Source organism: Schistocerca americana, chromosome 4 (assembly GCF_021461395.2).
Source record: "Schistocerca americana isolate TAMUIC-IGC-003095 chromosome 4, iqSchAmer2.1, whole genome shotgun sequence".
NCBI classification, from domain to species: domain Eukaryota; kingdom Metazoa; phylum Arthropoda; class Insecta; order Orthoptera; family Acrididae; genus Schistocerca; species Schistocerca americana.
The window spans coordinates 273,511,805-273,533,470 of record NC_060122.1 but is presented as its reverse complement, the minus strand read 5'-3'; the positions used below and the strand labels follow the sequence as shown (position 1 = coordinate 273,533,470).

Sequence of the window (21,666 nt, the reverse complement as noted above, 5' to 3'; positions counted from 1 at the left end):
ACTACAGGCAGCACATGAAATAAAAACATTGAAACTAAAACACAGGCTTCCAGTAAATTATCAGACCACGAAATTTCACTTCTATACACTTACAAAAAATAGCGCGATAACTAACTCGATCGGTAAACATATAAGTCAGACGTCTTCAGTGCCATCCGAGGCTTAGCATATGTGGTCGCGGACGGACATATGGCATATACTGAGGCATAGCGAGATACATCACGGGCGACTGACAACGATCGAGTAAAGACCATATAGCATTACGGTGGTCCTTTTATAATGTTTGTGTGGACTCGCATTCGGGAGGACGACGGTTCGATCCCGCGTCCGGCCATCCTGATTTAGGTTTTCCGTGATTTCCCTAAATCGCTCCAGGCAAATGCTGGGATGGTTCCTTTGAAAGGGCGCGGCCGACTTCCTTCCCTAATCCGATGAGACCGATGACCTCGCTGTTTGGTCTCTTCCCCCAAACAATCCAATCCAATCCAATATAATGTTTGTGCGATTTCATACTCGATGGCAAACAGAACATCTGTACTTACAATGCCTTATGCACTTGCAGCAGTGCTCAAATGGCACCCTTTCTGACAACAAGATCTTACATACCGCTGTTATGAGAATGAAAACATGGCCTGTGTAGCCTGAAGTCTGATTATTATCCGTGCAATTAGCCAATTTCAACCGTGGGTCATTTAAGGGCTCATCTACACGCGAAAGCGATTATATAATGTTTTCGCGCTGTCAAAGAGATGATATGAAGCGCTATCGATAAACAATACGTAGTTGTGGTGAAAAAACAGCAAATGTTTTAATATTGTACTTCATCTTTTTCTCCTCTACTTAGAGTGGTGAGATAATCTGTTTCTGTACGGACGCATTTTGTCATTGCTGCGTAACTCCAGACATTTTGCTACATACTGCATACTGTACATAGGCAGATTTAAAGAGGCGCATCGACGTACTCGTTTATATTAATATACTGCCATGCAACAATTGTTATGTATATGTAAATGTCTGTTCATAATTTATGTGATTTCTTGAATGTATATTTTATTAATCTCGATGTCTTTCTTTCATTTTAGTGGTTTTAACAATGATAGAAGCTGCTGCGACATGGCAAAGGTTTGTGTGCAGTCTGATGGAAAATTATAAAGTCCTAGCATAAAAGAACTATAAGCATCACAGCAATTTTACTGCAAGAAGTCCGATATTTCACACGGCAACGCAAATATACTTAGTACACGCACGACCTCAGCCACCATTGCCATTGTTCGCACGCCAGACAATGTGTGGAAAAAATATTGTTTAATCTTAATGCTTTGAAATATTATTATTTATCTGATCTGTATGCTCATCCAGCTACGACAAGTGGTTAGATATACACATTCTTTCGGACGAGTATCCTCAACCAATGTCAAGAGCTACTACCGTCCTTACAGAACCATTCTACCAACTGTGTCGTCACAGCACACATAACGCGGCTATATAACGGCAGGAGCACCAACCACAGGACTGTCACCACTTGACAATGGCCGAGCACCACACGGTCGAACACTGATGGCTATTTAACTTCTTAATACAGCTGGAAGTTCGAGAAAATTTTGTGTGTTCTCTGTCCTTCACGTTCTGCTCAAGACAGTATTCAAATCACCACAGCTGTTCTTTATACAAAAATCCCTCCCAACCTCCGCACACCCAGTCTCCAATAATATACGCTGCTCATTCTAAATTATTTCTGTGTAGTATGTGCCTGGAAAAAAACTTTTTATTTTAAATCGACAGTGCACTTTAATTTTGTGAATTTATCCGTCACCACTCTGGCGATACCTTCTCTCCCTGACTTCGTGTTCACTTCATATTCCAGCACTCCAGCCCTATTATTGCCCCTTCAAGAGCTCCTACAGTCTTCAATACAAATAAGATATCTGCATCGTACAAAAGATGCAGAACAACAAAAAGTGTGGGCTCTACCACATAAGTACTAAAAAGACACCGTTAAAATTCGGTTACACGATAAATCACACAAATTTAAAAGTAATCTGTTAAACTAAATACGCAGGGATTACAATTAAAAGCAACTTGACTTGGTACCGTGACAGAGGACATAGAAAAATTTCAAAAAAGCGCGGCTCATTTTGTATAAGGGGCGTTCATAAAGAAACGAGCCTGAGGCATAATTACAGAAACTAGTACCTGTATGTTGAGACACTTGTCCCACTGTGACACAAGGCAGTGAATGGCTGTCTCATAAAATTCCCGGGGCTCCGATGTTAACCAGTCCCTCACGTACAGCTGGACGCCGTTGTCCGAGATGAATCGTTTTCTCGTCAGAGACTTCTTAAGGGGACCAAAAATGGCGTAATAACATGGAGAGAGGTCCGGTCTGTATGGAGGGTGGCCGAGAACCTCCCATTTGAATTTCTGCAGGAGTGCCGCGACTGTGTTGGCCGTATGAGGCTTTGCATTGTCGTGGAGCAGAATGACCCCACGGGTGACACTGCCTGGTCGTTTTCATTTGATCGCTTGGCAAAGGCTGGTCAAGGTTTGCGATTAACGCTGAGCATTCACTGTTGTCCCGTGCTGCAAGAAGTGAATCAGAAGGGGGCCATCTTGGTCAGAGAAGAACGTCAGCATAAGCTTTCCTGCACCTTTCCTCCTCCGCCAAGAGACTATAGACTTTAATATGTGACATGAATTTGAACTTGATACTTCTACCCGTTCCTGAGAAAAATGGTTCTTAACAAATGGACAGACAGACGGTTAAACAAAACGAGTAAAATTTTTTTTTTACGTTCTGTAATTAAAAGTTGACCATTTTAGGATTTTTTCCTTTACTTGTGCTATAAAACCTTGCTTCTTGCCAAATTTTATGATTCTAGGTCAACCGGAAGCACCCTATAGGTTTTGATGACTGAGTTTAAGAGTATCAAAATCTGTCATATAAACAGCCGTATCTTTCGATTGCATAGACTTAAGAACTTGAAACTTTAACACCGCCAAAGGATGATAGACCTTAATAGGTGACACGAATTTCATCTTGACACGTCTACTCATTCATGAGAAAAAAGGGTTCTTAACAGACTGACAGAGAGAAGAACAATAAAGCGATCCAATAAGGGTTCCATTTTTACAGATTGGAGCACGGAGCCCTAAAAAGGGGAGTAGGAGAACAGACAAAGGAAGAGTTAAAATAGTGGACAGTGTAATGAATCAAACATAAAAATAGCATTGCAGTGGCACATGCAGAACTTTTGGTTCGGGTATACGAGGAAAAGGCATAATCATGTTAGGCTTTAGTATACACTACTGGCCATTAAAATTGCTACACCAAGAAGAAATGCAGATGATAAACGAGTATTCATTGGACAAATATATTATACTAGAACTGACATGTGATTACATTTTCACGCAATTTGGGTGCATAGATGCTGAGAAATCAGTACCCAGAACAACCACCTCTGGCCGTAATAACGGCCTTGATACGCCTGGCCATTGAGTCAAACAGAGCTTAGACGGCGTGTACAGGTACATCTGCTCATACAGCTTCAACACGATACCACAGTTCATCAAGAGTAGTGACTGGCGTATTGTGACGAGCCAGTTACTCGGCCACCATTGACCAGACGTTTTCAGTTGGTGAGAGATCCGGAGAATGTGCTGGCCAGGGCAGCAGTCGAACATTTTCTGTATCCAGAAAGGCCCGTACAGGACCTGCAACATGCGGTCGTGCATTATCCTGCTGAAATGTAGAGTTTCGCAGGGATCGAATGAAGGGTAGAGCCACGGGTCGTAACACATCTGAAATGTAACGTCCACTGTTCAAAGTGCCGTCAATGCGAACAAGAGGTGACAGAGACGTGTAACCAATGGCACCCCATACCATCAAGAAGGGTGATACGCCAGTATGGCGATGACGAATACACGCTTCCAATGTGCGTTCACCGCGATGTCGCCAAACATGGATGCGACCATCATGATGCTGTAAAAAGAACCTGGATTCATCCGGAAAAATGACGTTTTGCCATTCGTGTACCCAGGTTCGCCGTTGAGTACACCATCGCAGGCGCTCCTGTCTGTGATGCAGCGCCAAGGGTAACCGTAGCCACGGTCTCCGAGCTGATAGTCCATGCTGCTGCAAACGACGTCGAACTGTTCGTGCAGATGGTTGTTGTCTTGCAAACGTCCCCATCTGTTGACTCAGGGATCGAGACGTGGCTGTACGATCCGTTAGAGCCATGCAGATAATATGCCTGTCATCTCGACTGCTAGTGATACGAGGCCGCTGGGATCCAGGACGGCGTTCCGTATTATCCTCCTGAACCCACCGATTCCATATTCTGCTAACAGACATTGGATCTCGACCAACGCGAGTAGCAATGTCGCGATACGATAAACCGCAATCGCGATAGGCTACAATCCAACCTTTATCAAAGTCGGAAACGGTATGGTACGCGTTTCTCCTCCTTACACGAGGCATCACAACAACGTTTCACCAGGAAACGCCGGTCAACTGCTGTTTGTGTATGAGAAATCTGTTGGAAACTTTCCTCATGTCAAATGGGACTTTTTCCTCATGTCAGCACGTTGTAGGTTTTGCCACCGGCGCCAACCTTGTGTGAATGCTCTGAAAAGCTAATCATTTACGTATCACAGCGTCTTCTTCCTGTCAGTTAAATTTCGCGTCTGTAGCACGTCATCTCCGTGGTGTAGCAATTTTAATGGCCAGTAGTGTATTTCATACACAGTTATTCTCGTTTGGGTAAGTACATTATTACTTTCAACAATACAGATTGAGTGTCAAGGACAACGGGACACTGAAGCGCTAAAAATTGTGCATGGTGTTCAGAAATGGTAACTAGTTATGGTTCTGATCTTACCTTCCTCGCAAATTTCGTCTTCTGTTTTCTGTTCCTGCTGCATTTTCTTCATCAGCGACTTGATGAAATCGTGGGCAGATACTTTATTGTGTTGTCGGAAGGAGAAGCTGTCTTGGCCAACAGTGCTGAAGAAGCTCGTCACTGATGTCGGCAGCTGCGCCAGTTTGAGGGCGTGGAACAGCGAGCGGCCCAGCAACTCCATCACCACTCGGCCACCGTCCGACCTCTTCACCTGTTACGACGCGTAGTCACAAGGTTAAGCGTGCTTTCGTTTAGTCTCCACTACCGTGCAGTTTGGTAATACATATGGGAAAGTCAAATGAAAACTTAACACGGGACAATGAAATGGTTCTATTAAGAAATAATCACCACATTCGTTAAGACATTTATTCCACTGGGAGATGGGACGATTAATTCCCATTCCGTGTCAGCCGCCGACGGATCCGCAACCGCAGTCTCTCTTGCACTTCCTCGTCTGACTGAAACCGAACCGGCCGGAGTGACCGAGCGGTTCTAGGCGCTACAGTCTGGAACCGCGCGACCGCTACGGTCGCAGGTTCGAATCCTGCCTCCGGCATGGATGTGTGTGATGTCCTTAGGTTAGTTAGTTTTAAGTGGTTCTAAGTTCAAGGGGACTGATGACCTCAGAAGTTAAGTCCCACAGTGTTCAGAGCCATTTGAACCAATTTGAACTGGAACCGAAGTCCACGCACGCCTGTCCTCCGGTCGCCTAAGATGTGAATATCGCACAGTGAAAGATCCAGGCTGTACGGAGAATGCTGCAGTGTTTCCCGACCAAGTCGCCGAAGAGTAGCCTCCGTCCGATTAGCAGGCTGAGGGCGAACGCTATTGTGTGACAGCATGCTTCCTCTGCTCGTAGAGTTCCTCGAGCGTGGAACCACTATCAATGTGCAACGCTATAAAGACTTCGCAGAAACTGCGGCACTGTACAAAGTCAAAATGCGCAGGAGTGCTGTGGGACGGACTCATCCTGTTGCACCATAACGTCCGCCCTTATGCAGCCACTAGGACAAAAGCTACGCTTCGGCGATTTGGTTGGGAAACACTGCAACAACCTCCGTACAGAATGAAATTTTCTCTCTGCAGCGGAGTGTGGGTGCTGTTAGGGACCTTTGCCTTTTGGGGGCAACTGCTCTACCAACTGAGCTATCCAAGCAAGATTCACGACCCGTCTTCACAGCTTTTCGTAACAGCGCACACTCCGCTACAGAGTGAAAATTTCATTCTGGAAACATCCCCCAGGCTGTGGACATGTCTCCGCAATGTCCTTTCTTCCAGGAGTGCTCGTTCTGCAAGTGTCGTAGGAGAGCTTCTGTGAAGTTTGGAAGGTAGTAAACAAGGTACTGGCGGCAGTAAAGCTGTGAGGACGGGTCGTGAGTCGTGCCTGGGTAGCTCAGTTGGTAGAGCACTTGTCCGCGAAAGGCGAAGGTCCCGATTTCGAGTCTCGGTCCGGCAGGCAGTTCTAATCTTCCAAGTTTCATCCTCCGTACAGTCCGGATCCTTCGCTGTGTGATTTTCACTTTTTGGGTGACCTGCAGTAAGACATGCTTGGACGTCGGTTTTAGTAGGATGGGGAAGTGCAGGAGTGGGTGCAGTGGTGGTCCGTCAGCGGCTGACCACGTTCTACAAAACAGGAATTGATAGTTTCGTCTCCCAGCGGGATAAATATCTTATCGCATGTGATGATCATTTTTGAATGAAACCATCCATTGTCCCACTGTGGAGGATGATAGGTTTTCGTTTGACGGTCCCATAAGACTGTATGTTTGTACTGTAAGGAATTATTTGTTTTCGCGCAGATGTTTCTCAGCTATAGACTGTGCAATTATGCTATTACAAGTTTCCTAAATATCTATCAGCTCAGAGGCAGTAGGCGACTAGATTAGTACGCGTGTATTCTTGCATTTCTGTGTCGCCTTTTGGCAAACGAACTTCAGCAATGTTCTGAGCTAAGAAAGAAACGAATTCACACATAGAGCCTTCTTGGGAGCGACCACTAGTAACAACATATTTGGAGCATCTCACTCGCTTCTTTGGTGTCAAACTCTGTATACGGCATTTTCCGGCAAAGCCCAAGAACTCGTTGGCAGCTAACTGCTCCTCCTCTGCTACAGAGATGCACGAATTTGGGAAAACTTGTTACTCCATAAAGCTATTCACCACACATAAAAACAGTCGCTCACTAATGCACCACTGAAAATAATTCTACAGCAGCGCGAGAAATCTCGTTCCTTTCGTGGCTAAGCATAACAAGCTATTCGTGACTGGAGCAAGATGCATTTCCAGACACATCAGAGTTGAGGCTTTTATTGCATGATACAAGAAATGAGGAAGTTTTATTGTGATTTTCGATGGACTAACGGAGACATGCTCCATAATGATTGAAAAACTAATGAAACTGCTGAGTTTTTTAATCAAGAAATCGAGGTTACTCAAAAGCACGTATTTAGTGATCTCGATCAAGAGTAAAGAAGTGGTAATGAAAAAAAGTAAAGCTGTCAAAGTTTGTAGAACACTACAGTAGTTCACTAGGCATTTTCCTACTGGTGGTCTTATGCTCGTGCACTTCTGACCTCTGAATTTGTCTACCCAGGTGCTTATAAGTTGTCCTGCAGGTTATCGTGAACTCTGAACCATGGTGCAACTCGCATTTTTCAAGTTAAGAAACAGTATCAGAGGTGAAAGAAGTGATACGTGAGAGATAAAAAGCCAAGAACTGGATAAGTATCAAGTCCTAGGACTTTAGATTCGAAGTGGTTAACACTGACCCACAGTTGTTCCAAAACGATCATTATCTGATGTAGAAACTGGCAGCTGGCCCTTGACATAAGCAATGTAGTGTAAAGAATCAAATTGGCGATATAGTATAAGTGCATCTTCAGCGATCGACCTTACGAGATTCAAATTCTCTGGAAAAATTCTAAGGAAGTGCAAGATTACTTGAAAAATGTCGCTTGCAAATACATTAGTTAAATGTTCCTTAAGTACAACTTCTCACTACGGGATTCTTTACTAAATCGAATTAACGGGCATTTTCACTCACCTACAGAACATTTCTGAAACCCTCATCTATTTGCAATCGAACACTCTACAGCAAACGGTTGGTGCAGTGGGGAAAGACTTTCCATTAGAATTTCGAGACTGACACTTCCATAGCGAGTCAATAAACACAAAAGTTAATCATAAATACTCCCCACTAAAGGTCATAACGATAAAATTAGACAATTTTAAGCATTGCTGACAGCAGAAATCGTAAATAAACTTTAAGTAAATTATGTATACAGCCAACTGGTTGCGTAAAGTTTATTGTAATAAGCCTCGACCAGTTTTCAATACCATTAGGGGTCTCTTCTTCAGAAGTAGTAAAGTCACCTAAAATGTTTCAAACATATTAAAATATTAACATCTAAAATACTAAACCACTACTACAGTGGTTGGTTTGGTACTGTAGATATTTATTTTTTGATATGTTTAAAACATTATGGGTGACTGTATTCCTTCTGAAGAAGAAACCCTGGTGGTACTGAAAACTGGCCAAGGGTTACTGCAATAAACTTAAAACAACCAATTGGCTGTGCACATCATTTACTGGAAGATAAAATTAGAGGAATTCTGATGTTTATTTATTTACTTACATACGCATTCATTTCATCTGACAGGATTAGGGCCTTCAAACCATCTTTTACATTTAATCAGATGTCTTTAGCGAGTGAACATTACAACTTGTATAGCGCGTGAGCAATAGGTAGACATGAAGATAACGATAATAATAATAATAGTAATAATTATGAAAACATGTACAGTAATGAGTAGGTGGACTTTAAGGAATGTCACTCTTATTAACATTAAGAAATATCCTAATTAAGTTCCTGTCGGATGTGAGCAGTGTCATCTAATAGCAATGTGTGACAACAGTGCTGAAATAAACAGTACACAGAACAAGTTGTCTGGAAAAAGAAGTATAACTAACACTCGAATGGGGACCTTCTACAAACGATGGTGACTTGCAGTGCATACTCGTATGTATACGAGGTGCGACAATAAAGTAATGAGACTGATTTTCTTTGAAAGATGTGGCAACCCTGCAGGCTGGGGTAGGCACAATATCTTTGACCATAGTCTATAAGCTGCTTCTAGTCCAAGCGGCACATCGATACAACTGCTCAGTCGTGAGTTGTGCTGTAATACTTTAACACATGTTTGTGTCTCTCGTCACGGAAATGGAACCGCATAATATTGCGCAACGGTATACCATTTCTTTTTGCGTTAAATTGGGTGAAAACGCGACGACAGCTCACGGTAAGCTTCAGAAGGCTTTTGGAGTGGAGGTTATGTGAAGAGCTCAAGTTTTTCGTTGGCATAAAATGTTTAGTGAAGGCAGAACGAATACTGAAGATGAAGACCACAGTGGACGACCATCAACCTCACAGACGGATGTCAATTTGGCCAGGGTGCGTGAACTCGTACGATCTGATCGAAGATTATCCGTGAAAACGATTGCAGAAGAACTGAACATCAATCGAGAAACGGTTTGTCTAATCATAACTGAAGATCTTGGCATGAGAAAGATTTGTGCAAAAAATGGTCCCCAAAAATCTCACACCACAACAGCGAGAAACACGGAAAAATGTGGCAGCCGATCTGTTAGAGCAAATGGCAATCAGTCCAGAATTGTTGAGCCGTGTTATCACTGATGATGAAAGTTGGTTTTTTCAGTACGATCCAGAGACAAAACGCCAAAGTGCGCAATTGTGTTCAAAGGGATCACCCAGACCAAAAAAAGCTCGTTTGTCAAAGTCAAAAGTGAAATGCAAGCTTGTATGCTTCTTTGATTCCAAGGGAATTGTTCATAAAGAGTGGGTGCTGTGATAAACCTTTTGCATTTCTTTTATGTTTTCGTCTTCTTTAAAGGCAAAGAGAAAAGATGAAGCGGTAGCCCATCATAGAGCCTATGCCTACCGTCAGGTATTTTTGATTTTCAGTTGTTAAAAACAGAGGAGATTTTCTTGTACCAGTATGAGGAAGGGAGGATTCGTGTTCAGCTAGTGAACGAGTGAGAAGCACGCCATTTTTAGCGAGTAATTGTAGACCGCCATTTTGGGGTCGCTATGAATAAGTGAGGAGTATGTATTTGATATGTGCACCGTTTAGAAAATACAGTATTGTTTTATTAACAGAAAGGTCGTGTGCGTTGTTATTTCAAATAGTACGATAATTACAAAAACTGAACCCCACCTGTGTACTTTGGAAAATTACGAAGATTCGATAAGCTTAATGGGAACACGGTCAAGACTTTAAAGGTGAGCACGGCGACCAAACGTAGCATTATAAAGAATGGTAAGCACAAATCTACAGTGGAGAAAGAAACTACTTCGCCCTGCAACATAATATGAACTAATACGAACTTATTTCCAGCTCAGCTTATTGTACTTGTCATTCATGCCGAAAAATTAATCTCATTAATTCAATACATTTTAAAAAGCCACGCATTTCAACATTTTATTATCATCTATTCCATTATTTTATTATATTATAGTGCCTCCTGGACGAACAGTTAACCAATATTATTACAAAGAAATTTTAGAAAGACTTCGTAAAATAGTTCTTCATATCCGTGCCAATATTACTGATAATTGGATTGTGCATCACGACAATGCGCCATCCCATACTGCTCTGTCAGTACAACAAATTTTTAATCTCAAAACAAATTTCAGTACCACCACAGCACCTTATTCACCAGATATCGCTCCGTGCGACTTTTTTCTATTTCCAAGAATCAAAACGGTGGTCAAGGGACACCATTTTCAAACAGCACGAGATGTCCAAAAAGCTGTGACGAGGGTCTTGGAGGATATTACAGAAGATGAGTTTCAGAAATGTTACCATCAATGGCAGAAGCGCTGGAAAAAGTGTGTGCAATCAAAAGGGAACTACTTTGAAGGAGACAACACTAAACTTGACTAAAACGGTAAGCAACATTTTTTTTTCACATCAGTCTCATTACTTCACTGTCGTACCTCGTATATTGTAGGAGATTATCAGATTACTCGGTACATGAAATTCTGTGTGAGTCTTTCTCTAGAGAAAAGTCTGTAAATCAGTCACTCGCTTGCTATTAGGTTTAGAATTCGCATTTGAGGACCAACGGTGATGACGACAGCCTAGGATGGATGCCCTGAGGTGGGTATTTCGTACCTGATCGATGTGAGCGACAGCGTCGAGGAAGGGAGAAGTGGTCGGCGCCTGGGAGGTAGGCAACGCCTCGGCGCTCAACGCGAACACGGAGGAGGCGATGCAGTCGACGCAGTAGGCCAGCAGGTGGCGCCGCGTCAGGCAGAGCGTGCAGGCGGCCACGTCTCGCAGGCGGCGCGCGTGCGCCTTGACGTGAGCAGCAGCCGCGCGCAGGGCCGCCGGCGTGAACGACGGCGTGAGGCTGCTGCGGGCGCGCCGCCACTCGGAACCTGTCACAGGCAGAGTAGTGGCACGAGTCAGTCACCAGGTGGGCGTTACACTTTCCTCAGTCGCATTTCATTTTTCAACAGCGCTCATGCAGCTGTACCACACCGTAAAAAGTTTGATCATCCCATTCAAAGAGCACACTGGATGGTAAAGACAGCTGTAGATGGAGTACAGGTGGTTATAATTAAACTTATGCTAGTTGAGGGGAGGGTCCCATAAAAAACGAGTGGTTGCAGGACAATGAAACATTCTGGAAACTTTGTAAGGAAGGAGAAATATCGAATGAACCTTCGAAAAAAATTTTTCTACATAACAGTATAACTTTCGTTAGTTGCATACAGTGGTTAGGTGTCAGGTTACAAACGTTGAAATTACAATGAAATGAACACCCTTAGCTGCTTACAGGCGTTGACATACATCAACGGGAACATGTTGAAAATGTGTGCCCCGACCGGGACTCGAACCCGGGATCTCCTGCTTACATGGCAGACGCTCTATCCATCTGAGTCCATCCATCGGACATGTACGAAAGAACAGATACCATCTTCGTATATACAGTGGCGGTCGAAATAATAGAGCCACCTCTATTGACGAGATTAAGAACTAGGATATCTATTAGTTCGCGAAATCGCCACGAGTGCCGTGTTGTCAGTCCCTTGTAGACAACATCAGGGAAGACGTTGCTGTTATCTTTAGTCGTCCGAAAGGAAGCGTTTGAGCTAGACGTGTGAAAAGAGGCATAAAGGTAAGAATCTTATGGGTCAAAATAATAGAGCCGCTTTACACATGTGCCTTTAAATTGATTGTTATGCAGTTGTTTTGTATGTAAATTGACGTGTGGTTTTGTTTACATTCGTCTAGATGGGCAGAGCAAAGCATACCAGTGAAGATGAGCGTATAGTAATGTTCCGGATGTTCAAAAGTGGGATGTCCATGAATAAAATAGCCAATGTCTTGCACGTTTCGCGAAAACGAGTCCAGAACGCCATGAGACGGTCAAAACAAACAAAGCCGCAGGTGGAGAACAGGGGGCGACCTCGTGTAACTACTCCTCGCGTAGACAGACTCATCACTAGGGAAGTGAAGAAAGACCCATTTTTGTCAACACCACGACTGAAAGCCATTTTGTTTAGCGACGAACATGATGTTCAACCATCAACCTCAACGATTCAAAGACGACTGAGATCTGCAAAATTGAATGGGCGCATTGCAAGAAAGAAGCCACATGTTTCACAAGCTAATGTTCGGAAAAGGTTAGCCTTTGCCCGGAGAAATGAACAAAAACCTAATACTTGGTGGAGGAACATCCTTTGGTCCGATGAATCCAAGTTTAATAGGTTTGCCTCAGACGGAAAAGTCTATGTGCGCCGCCCACCAAACCAGGAATTTAATCCCAAGTACACTTTAAAAACTGTGAAATACGGTGGCGGAAGTGTTATGGTATGGGGATGTTTTTCGTGGTACGGCATTGGTCCAATACACCGTATCAACGGCATAATGAACGCAGAAATGTACAAAGACATCTTGGCAAATGTGATGCTGCCTTATGCTGAAGAGGAAATGCCGCTGAAATGGAAATTTCAGCACGATAACGATCCAAAGCATACTGCAAGGATCATAAGGCTGTTTGTTCAAGAGCACAATATCGAAGTATTAGAGCGGCCACCTCAGTCCCCTGACGCATCACCCATTGAGAACTTATGGGAGATCTTAGACAAGAGAATTGACCGCTCAAAAGCTACATCGCCAGAAAAACTGTGGGAAGAAATCCAGAGAGCCTGGTATGCGATCAGTAGTGACGAATGCAGGCGTTTAGTAGACTCTATGGGTAAGAGGTGCAGGGCAATCCTCAAAAATAAGGGTTACCCCACGAAGTACTAATGCAGTCCTATGCAAAAAAGACTGTTCCTGTACGTTTCATAAGACTGAGATCAAGTACAATATATTTGTTTCAATTGGCTCTATTTTTTTGACCCTGTGGTCTGGTATTCTTTTGAATATTATCGATTATTACTGATTATTTTGTGTTGTGTTATCGATATAACTGACTATAGTACAATGTGACTCGGTTGTAATGGTTTCCATCATAGTTCAAACATGTCAAGTAATAAATGTGCACTTTATTCCAAACCTTTGCCAGGTGGCTCTATTATTTTGACCGCCACTGTATATAGTTAAGGTTCACCGGCCACTTGACCATCTTCTTCTTCTGTGCGAATGCTCAAACAGTGCCCGAACTCTTACGGGAATAGCCGTGCGGTTAAAGGCGCTTCAGTCTGGAACCGCGTGACCGCTACGGTCGCAGGTTCGAATCCTGCCTCGGGCATGGATGTGTGTGATGTCCTTAGGTTAGTTAGGTTTAATTAGTTCTAAGTTCTAGGCGACTGATGACCTCAGCAGTTGAGTCGCATAGTGCTCAGAGCCATTTCTTACGGGAATCGGCAACGCGCCGCGAGTAATGGGTATAATGGGCGGGGGCACTACGAATGTAGTGCGGGACAATACGTTGAGAATGTGGGTTTCGCAGGAGGCGTGCCAGAGATAACTCCCTGCAGTCGCGCTATCCTTTGTGTCCTCGGTCACTCAGATGGATAGAGCGTCTGCCATGTAAGCAGGAGATCCTGGGTTCGAGTCCCGGTCGAGGCACACATTTTCATCTGTCCCCGTTGACGTATGTCAACGCCTGTAAGCAGCTAAGGGTGTTCATTTCATTGTAATTTCATTCTAACGAGCTGCATGGTCACCGATGGTATCTGTTCTTTCAGACATGTCCGAAAGAACAGATACCATCTTCGTATATATATATATACAAACGTTGCTCAATGTGAGGACCATCTGCATCCACGATAGCCTGGAATGGCGCTATGTACGCTATATGTTGTTGTTGTGGTCTTCAGTCCTGAGACTGGTTTGATGCAGCTCTCCATGCTACTCTATCCTGTGCAAGCTTTTTCATCTCCCAGTACCTACTGCAACCTACATCCTTCTGAATCTGCTTAGTGTATTCATCTCTTGGTCTCCCTCTACGATTTTTACCCTCCACGCTGCCCTCCAATACTAAATTGGTGATCCCTTGATGCCTCAGAACATGTCCTACCAACCGATCCCTTCTTCTGGTCAAGTTGTGCCACAAACTTCTCTTCTCCCCAATCCTATTCAATACTTCCTCATTAGTTATGTGATCTACCCATCTAATCTTCAGCATTCTTCTGTAGCACCACATTTCGAAAGCTTCTATTCTCTTCTTGTCCAAACTATTTATCGTCCATGTTTCACTTCCATACATGGCTACACTCCATACGAATACTTTCAGAAATGACTTCCTGACACTTAAATCAATACTGGATGTTAACAAATTTCTCTTCTTCAGAAACGCTTTCCTTGCCATTGCCAGCCTACATTTTATATCCTCTCTACTTCGACCATCATCAGTTATTTTGCTCCCCAAATAGCAAAACTCCTTTACTACTTTAAGTGCCTTATTTCCTAATCTAATTCCCTCAGCATCACCCGACTTAATTAGACTACATTCCATTATCCTTGTTTTGCTTTTGTTGATGTTCATCTTATATCCTCCTTTCAAGACACTATATATGGTGTTATAAAGTAGTCACATACTGAAAGAATAATAGTGGTAGCGTGTGTACTGTATGTTCTACGAGGGTTGGAACTTAAATACTGGCAACTATTTATTCACAACCGATACAAAAGAGTTACATGTTAGTACCTGTTACTGTCCTTCAAAGTAGCCACCAGCGTTGTGCAGAACCCAGATATGGAAGGCGTAGTACACCGTTAGCAGAGCCTGTTCTGTTGATGGTGCGAATAGAGCGATCTACTGCCAGTCGAATCTCTGGAACAGTTCTGAAACGAATGCCACGAAGTGGCTCCTTCATCTTTGGAATCGAATCAAAGTCTCAAGGACTTAAGTTCGGCGAGTATGGAGGATGGAACAGTACTTCCCAGTCCCATTGAGCGAACAGAGCAGCCACAGCTTTCGCTGTATGCGCCCGCGCATTGTCGTGCAAAATGATGGGTGGGTTGCGCAGAAAGTGTCGCCGCTTCTTTCGCAAAGCTGGTCGCAGGTAATGCTCCAGAAAACGAACAGTAATACTGTGCATTGACGGTCTGCCGTGGAGGAACGTAATGCGTTAGGATAACACCATCATAGTCGTACACGAGAATCACCATAACTTTAGACCGCTCCATTCGCACCATCAACAGAACAGGCTCTGCTAACGGTATATTACGCCTTCCACATCGCTGGCAACGGGTTCTACACAACGCTGGTGACTACTTTGAAGCACAGTAACAGGTGCAAACATTTAACTCTTTTGTATCGGTTGTGAGTATATAGTTGCCACTATTTAAGTTCCAACCCTCGTATAATACTATATGACACTATGTAAAAAAAGTTGTTCATTATCTTTTACAGTTAACGTTTTGCAGTACTCACCGTCCTGGCCAAATAGTCCCAAGAGGTAATCGTGCATTTGGGTTCGCTTGGAGAAGGCAGGAAAGTCCGTCGACAACACTTGGGCGACGAGATCCTTGTCCCGCACAAGAAGGAACTTCTCTCTGCCCAGACTCACCCACGAACACGGGTCGTGCGGTGCAGCTTCGTAATGCGCGTGCAGAATTTCGTGTAGAGGCTTGGGACGCACCAGTTTCGTAATGAAGTCCTCAGCATACCTGCACACAAAAAATAGCTTGCAGTGCTACTTACGAAACCAAGGCTGCATAATATCTTGAAGATGTCACTGAAGTTTGCACAAGCAGCATTTCTTATCAGAGTTATAATTTGACAAGGAGCAGGTGAAATGATTGGTCGAGTTTTCCTGGAACTCAGCACTCATGTCACTCCACTGGAACAAAGCAGGATGGCTGCAGTGCAATCGGAAATACGGTCCTGTAGTTACCTCATACTACCTTCTAATGCTCAGTCATCTTCCTCAATAAAATTTTAGTTACAACTGGTGAAAAACAGCGTGTGGGTACATTACGCATGAATCTGTTTAGGCATTAAGGGACAGTGTCTCAGATTTGTCAATGGGATAGCTGTTCCTTACTATTTAGATGCGCAAGTATATTTTACAGCTATTATTGCAAACGTGTTGTAAGATTGGCTCAAAACATTGTAATGTAGCAAATTATAGCCTCTTTCACTCATAGGAGGCTAGGGTGAAGATTTTCTATTGATGAAAAATCGGAGTAATAGAAATTAATAATATTAGCGTCGGACAAACACATTTCCACTATGAAATCTTCACGGGTTATTAGCCGAATTGCGTTGTCTTACAGTCGCAACGTTTCACTGGATTGCGTATCCATCATCTTCAGGCGAAGACGACGCCACTCGGCTGATAACCTGTGAAGATTCATAGCTGAAATACGCCGAGAAAGCCTGCAATCACATTTCCACTAGCTTTCTCTTTCTTAAGACTACTCTCTTAATGAGAATAATCTAATCTTCTTACTAGAAAATTTTAATTGCCCAGATCCCAATAAAAATGTGTATAGGCAGCCAGGTTCGGCAAAATGAACTGCTATCTTCAGATCATCTATATACGTAGACCATTGTGTCACTCTATGTAGTGTACTGTCGTTTAGTCATGGACATATTTGGGAACAACTTGTTGAAGAAAACGCTGCAGTGTAACATAATACAACTAAATCAGCTGTTAACACCGACACAGCTGCCAATAGCCTACGAGCCAAATGTTTTTGATCAAAGTCTTTTGTGCGGATTTGGCACAATCATGGTCTTATTGTATGACGTATAAAGTTACACGGAATTGTTATCTTCTCTAGTAAGAAGATTACATTATTATAATTCAGAGATAGCTCTTCTGCTGACAATGTCAGGAAACTATATTATGTTAATACTTTTATTAGAAGTCCCAGTACATAAAGCGAATGCTCCCATCTCTGCTTGATGCTATTACAGCAGAACATTCGTTGATTGTGTTTTTCATTCACAATTGCAATCTCTAATTAATTGAAGTTTCCTGATTATCAACTGTGTGAGGTCATCGAAAAGATGCCACGTTTCGGTGACCGTCACTGTCATCATTTTCCGGCGAGGACATGTTGACGAGCTCACCTCAGGACATAACAACGCTACACACACTTTATAAGCAGCATTATCTATACTTGTTAATGATATTTTACGTAAACATTTTTATGTGAGTGTGTACAGTACATTATGTGCAGTACTACGTGAGTTAATTGCGTATGTAATGCTTGTTTCTATACTGTAAAATAAGTATTGTGAATTTCCTGTTGGCTTTTTCTAGAGATCTTCGAACAACGTTTTTTTAACTTTTTTTCTGACGGCACCAGCAAAGGCGGATAAACCTCTCAAAATGCCAGCTATTAGTGCTGGCGAAATGTTAGAAAAATCATTAAGTAATCGTCGGCCGAATCCCTGGACAAAAACCAACATAAAATACGTCAACAAATCGAACGAAAGACTCAACAATTTTGTATTGTGAATACTTTTTAATGAAACTTCAGTGACCATAAAATTATATCTTAGCTGTGTAAATCTCTGTAAACGATGGTCTGTCCCTATAGGAAAATGCCCGTTGTATTTTGAACGTAGTCTTCAACTAAGAGATAAGGGAAATACTATCGCTTTCGGCGTGTGGAGCCTAGGCGCACGTTGTAAGAGCATAGCCATTCTCAGTTTAACCGTCATCAGTGTCAGTCAGCTCTAAACAATTGCAGTGTTGCAAAATAATAAAACCCCGTTACAACCACACCAGAACTACGAACACTCAACTGTCTCGGACCGGAGAATGTGGAGGCAAATAAACCATACTGAAGCTGTTCCTGCAGCTGTGATAATGAAAGGCCTTATACAACTGAAAAACCACAGAATAGTCGAATTGAGTTGGTACATTGTTTTGGACAATTTAAAGACGTCCATTATTTTTCTTCGGTCAGGTACCACCGTGATATGAAACTTTCGAAACGACAACAAAATTCCATCCACAACTGTAAATTTTATTTGTGGTTTGCTGTTCGTCGGCTCTTAGGCAATTATCAATTAGTAAATGTTATGCATGCCACTTGTCGCAAGATTTACAGCTGTTACGATCTGCTGTCTGGGAGCTCTGAACCATTTTTTAAAGCGTAATAAGAGAAGATTATTCATCATCGTTTTAGGTTTGTAAATAGAGATCGGATTACTTTTTTTCACTTCTCATTTGTGAAAAAGACAATACCTCTACTTTTTACTAAGTACTTCTCTTTCTTCGATGTTGGTAAGTGCTCTGTCTATCGAATACTTTATTTGTCATAGTATCGCTTTAACTAACGTAATTTTAACTTGGCGTCTAAAGTAAAACTTGGGGTTTGCTAGTTCGTGTATAGTTACAACTACGAGAGCAACAAACTGCAGTAATATGCTATTAAATGCCTTAGTTGTAGGAGTGCTGTTAGCTGTTGCTACTTCAGGAACGATCTGTATAGATATTATGAAATGATCCAGTCATTCTAGTAGTGCATTGGAGCATAGCTAAGGTTTCCTAATAAGGAGAAATTTCTGGTACCAGTATACGGATAGGGAGCTACTGCGTGTTTGGCCATCTTGGGTTTCACTAAAGTATAAAAGCTGTACGGAAGAAAATAGTGATAACCAAATGACTAAGACAGAAAACAAACAACTGTCCTGCTGGAACTTATGACAGATTTAAATTGCAACAGATTCACAGGGGAATTTCCCAAGGTTAACTGTACTAATCCCTGCCTCAGTTATAGGTATAGTCACTGCAGTTCGGGTAAGAAAAGTATTCAGTTGAAGTATTAAATGGATAAGCAATGTGGTAAGTGATTCAGAGACAGACCCCTAATTGCGTATTAGCTTCTTCAGAATTACTATAACCTTGAAAGTGTCGAGTATAGTTTTTCATGCCACGGCCACTTAATTTAAAGCTTTAAAGAAAACATTGTTTTGTAATTGCCTTTTAGAAGTAACTACAATGAGCTCAGCTGTATCGCGTTAGAAGATGATGTGTGTTTATTCAGTTGCTGTCCACTGATACTGTAACATTCAGACTGCTTGTTCTGTTGAACGGTACGGTACTTTGAATTATGTAATTGACTTTAGGTAGTAGCTATGTCGTAATTTTTACTATTACTCTAGATCAGGTTATAAATTCTGATTTAAGAGAAAAAACACGTTCGGACAATGGAATTTGAAGCATACGAGACTGTAGAACTTATTTCGCTTCGCTTAAACTCTAGGTTACTCCTCGATTGTAAGAAATGTCTTGGACCGTTACTCTGATGTAAATTAAGAATTTATTTATCCGAGGTTCCTAGATATCATTTTCACCCATTTCAGGCACGGTAGACACGGTAGAGCCATAATATGACCATCTGAAATACTACGTAATACAAACCAAGGCACTGTGCAGAAAAATGCATATATTTCTACTTCACAGTCTGTAAAATCTCATCAAATGTCAAAATATTAACAACGTTAGGAACTGGAGTATCCTTTACTTCTCTATTTCAATTAAATTCTTGAATTTCCGTATATCTGGCACTCAACGAAGCCTTAGTGAACGAATCAAATTTTTGTATCATATCCTTCCGTTCGAACTGGCCGATTTTTATCTTCCATGTAAGTTATCCGGTAACAGAGACTATAAAACCTGGGCACAGCACTTGTTTCTCCAATTTAAGTGTCTTTGATACAGAGCCAATGATCATAACCCAATTGCAATGAAGAAAGAAATAATTTATGTTTACATTGACATGATGTCCGTGAAAAGCCGTGGTTTACTATTACGAAAATATATCCGATTAAAGCTTTGTTTCTTTTACGGAATGAAATATTTCTCATTGCTACGAAGTTATCAAATAATTAATTTGCGATATTTCTTACATATGATGCCTTCACTGCATTCATTAATCCCAGATTGTGTTACACGCGGGTAAATTCATGTGTCAAATAAATTACTCGTATTTCTAAATTTTCTTAGGAATCGGTGTTAATTTAAACTCACTCTTGAATCGAGGTAACACTGTAAATAAACTGAACACGCGAATATTGTTATCTAACGAAATTATTAAAATCGGATCGATTATGTGTTGTAGGTTGTAGCGTCCTTATGTTCTTATGGAAACACCTAAATTTTACATACAATGTTAGTAGAAGCAGAGCGACATGACTGAACGTCGAGGCTCGGAGGTAGATTCCTATAGGATTAAAGAAATGTTGTGTATTTAGGTATCCTCTGTAACTGCCGGTGAACGCTATATGCCGGAGAACGAGGGCAATTACTGTAATTTTTTGTGAAACGTACCACTGGCCGGAAACTAAGTACGAAAAAAAAAAAATTGTCCGAGAACAAGAGGTGCAAAATCGAGTATAGGGAGATCACAAGTTTTTCAGAGAGTCAACACTGTAACTTGTCTTCGAAAGAGAGAAGGAGTGCAGTTTTTTCTCAATGGTCAATCAATTATTCGAAAATTAAAATGTATATGTCATAGCAGGCAGGTCTTCATACTACTAGCTCTACATTTATCTACAGTAAGACTGAACGGCGTTCCTGTATTGATGTATTCCACATTCACACGTAATAAATAAATCACTATAAGAGTTACTGGTCTCGTAGGACGTACCTTCTGAGTGATGTAACCGCAATGATGGCCAGAAATGTCGCAGCCACCGCCAGCCACCACCAGCGGCTGTGGTCGCCGGCGAAGACGTCTGCGGAAGTGAGCGAGAGGAGTAAGTGGCTCAGAATGGCCATGGCGAATGGTGGCAGCCGGCGGTTGTCCCCACTCTCATATACCATCTGGGCGGCGCCACGGGCCTCGCTACGTCACTCTTGCTTCTCACTCTATCTGCTTCTCTTTGTCTCGCTTCCCCACCGACGATGACTCGGTACTTGGTGCTGCAAAGCGCTGACTACTGGCTATCGGCTCTGCACAGGCGGGTGTAGGTAGCGGACTTAGCAATCTCATTGCAGCTGTGGACAGCATAGTGGGGGGCTTCGTCTTCATTCCTGTGTCCCTACATCTATTTCCCGCAATGCGTAGATGGTTACTAAGATCCTTTTAAGGACGAGTATTTGATCACGTTATTTTCTCCGCAAACAACCGTAACATGTGTGACGGAACCTTATTATGTAAACCTATATCTTTATTTCCTGCTTTCTACTACATTCGTGGATTTTGAGCAGGAAGAATGCCTGTCAGTATTCCTTTGTATGAGCCAGGATTCTGTGTTTTTACCACAGTAATCACTAACTGATATATATGTGGGAGGTAGTAAAATGTGGCTTCACTCCCG

General features: G+C 42.4%; 1 protein-coding gene across 1 annotated transcript in view; it reads right to left on the bottom strand.

Annotated features, from left to right (window-relative positions):
- Nucleotides 1–21,169, bottom strand: part of LOC124613398 (probable cytochrome P450 6a13) — a 32,366-nt gene extending 11,197 nt beyond the window's left edge. The window contains exons 1-4 of the mRNA XM_047142101.1: nt 20,994–21,169; nt 15,814–16,049; nt 11,094–11,359; nt 4,878–5,109 (exon numbers count right to left, since the gene is read on the bottom strand). Coding sequence (XP_046998057.1) covers nt 4,878–5,109; nt 11,094–11,359; nt 15,814–16,049; nt 20,994–21,169 — 910 coding nt within the window. The remainder of the gene's footprint in view (nt 1–4,877; nt 5,110–11,093; nt 11,360–15,813; nt 16,050–20,993) is intronic.
- Between the last annotated feature and the right edge of the window lie 497 nt (nt 21,170–21,666).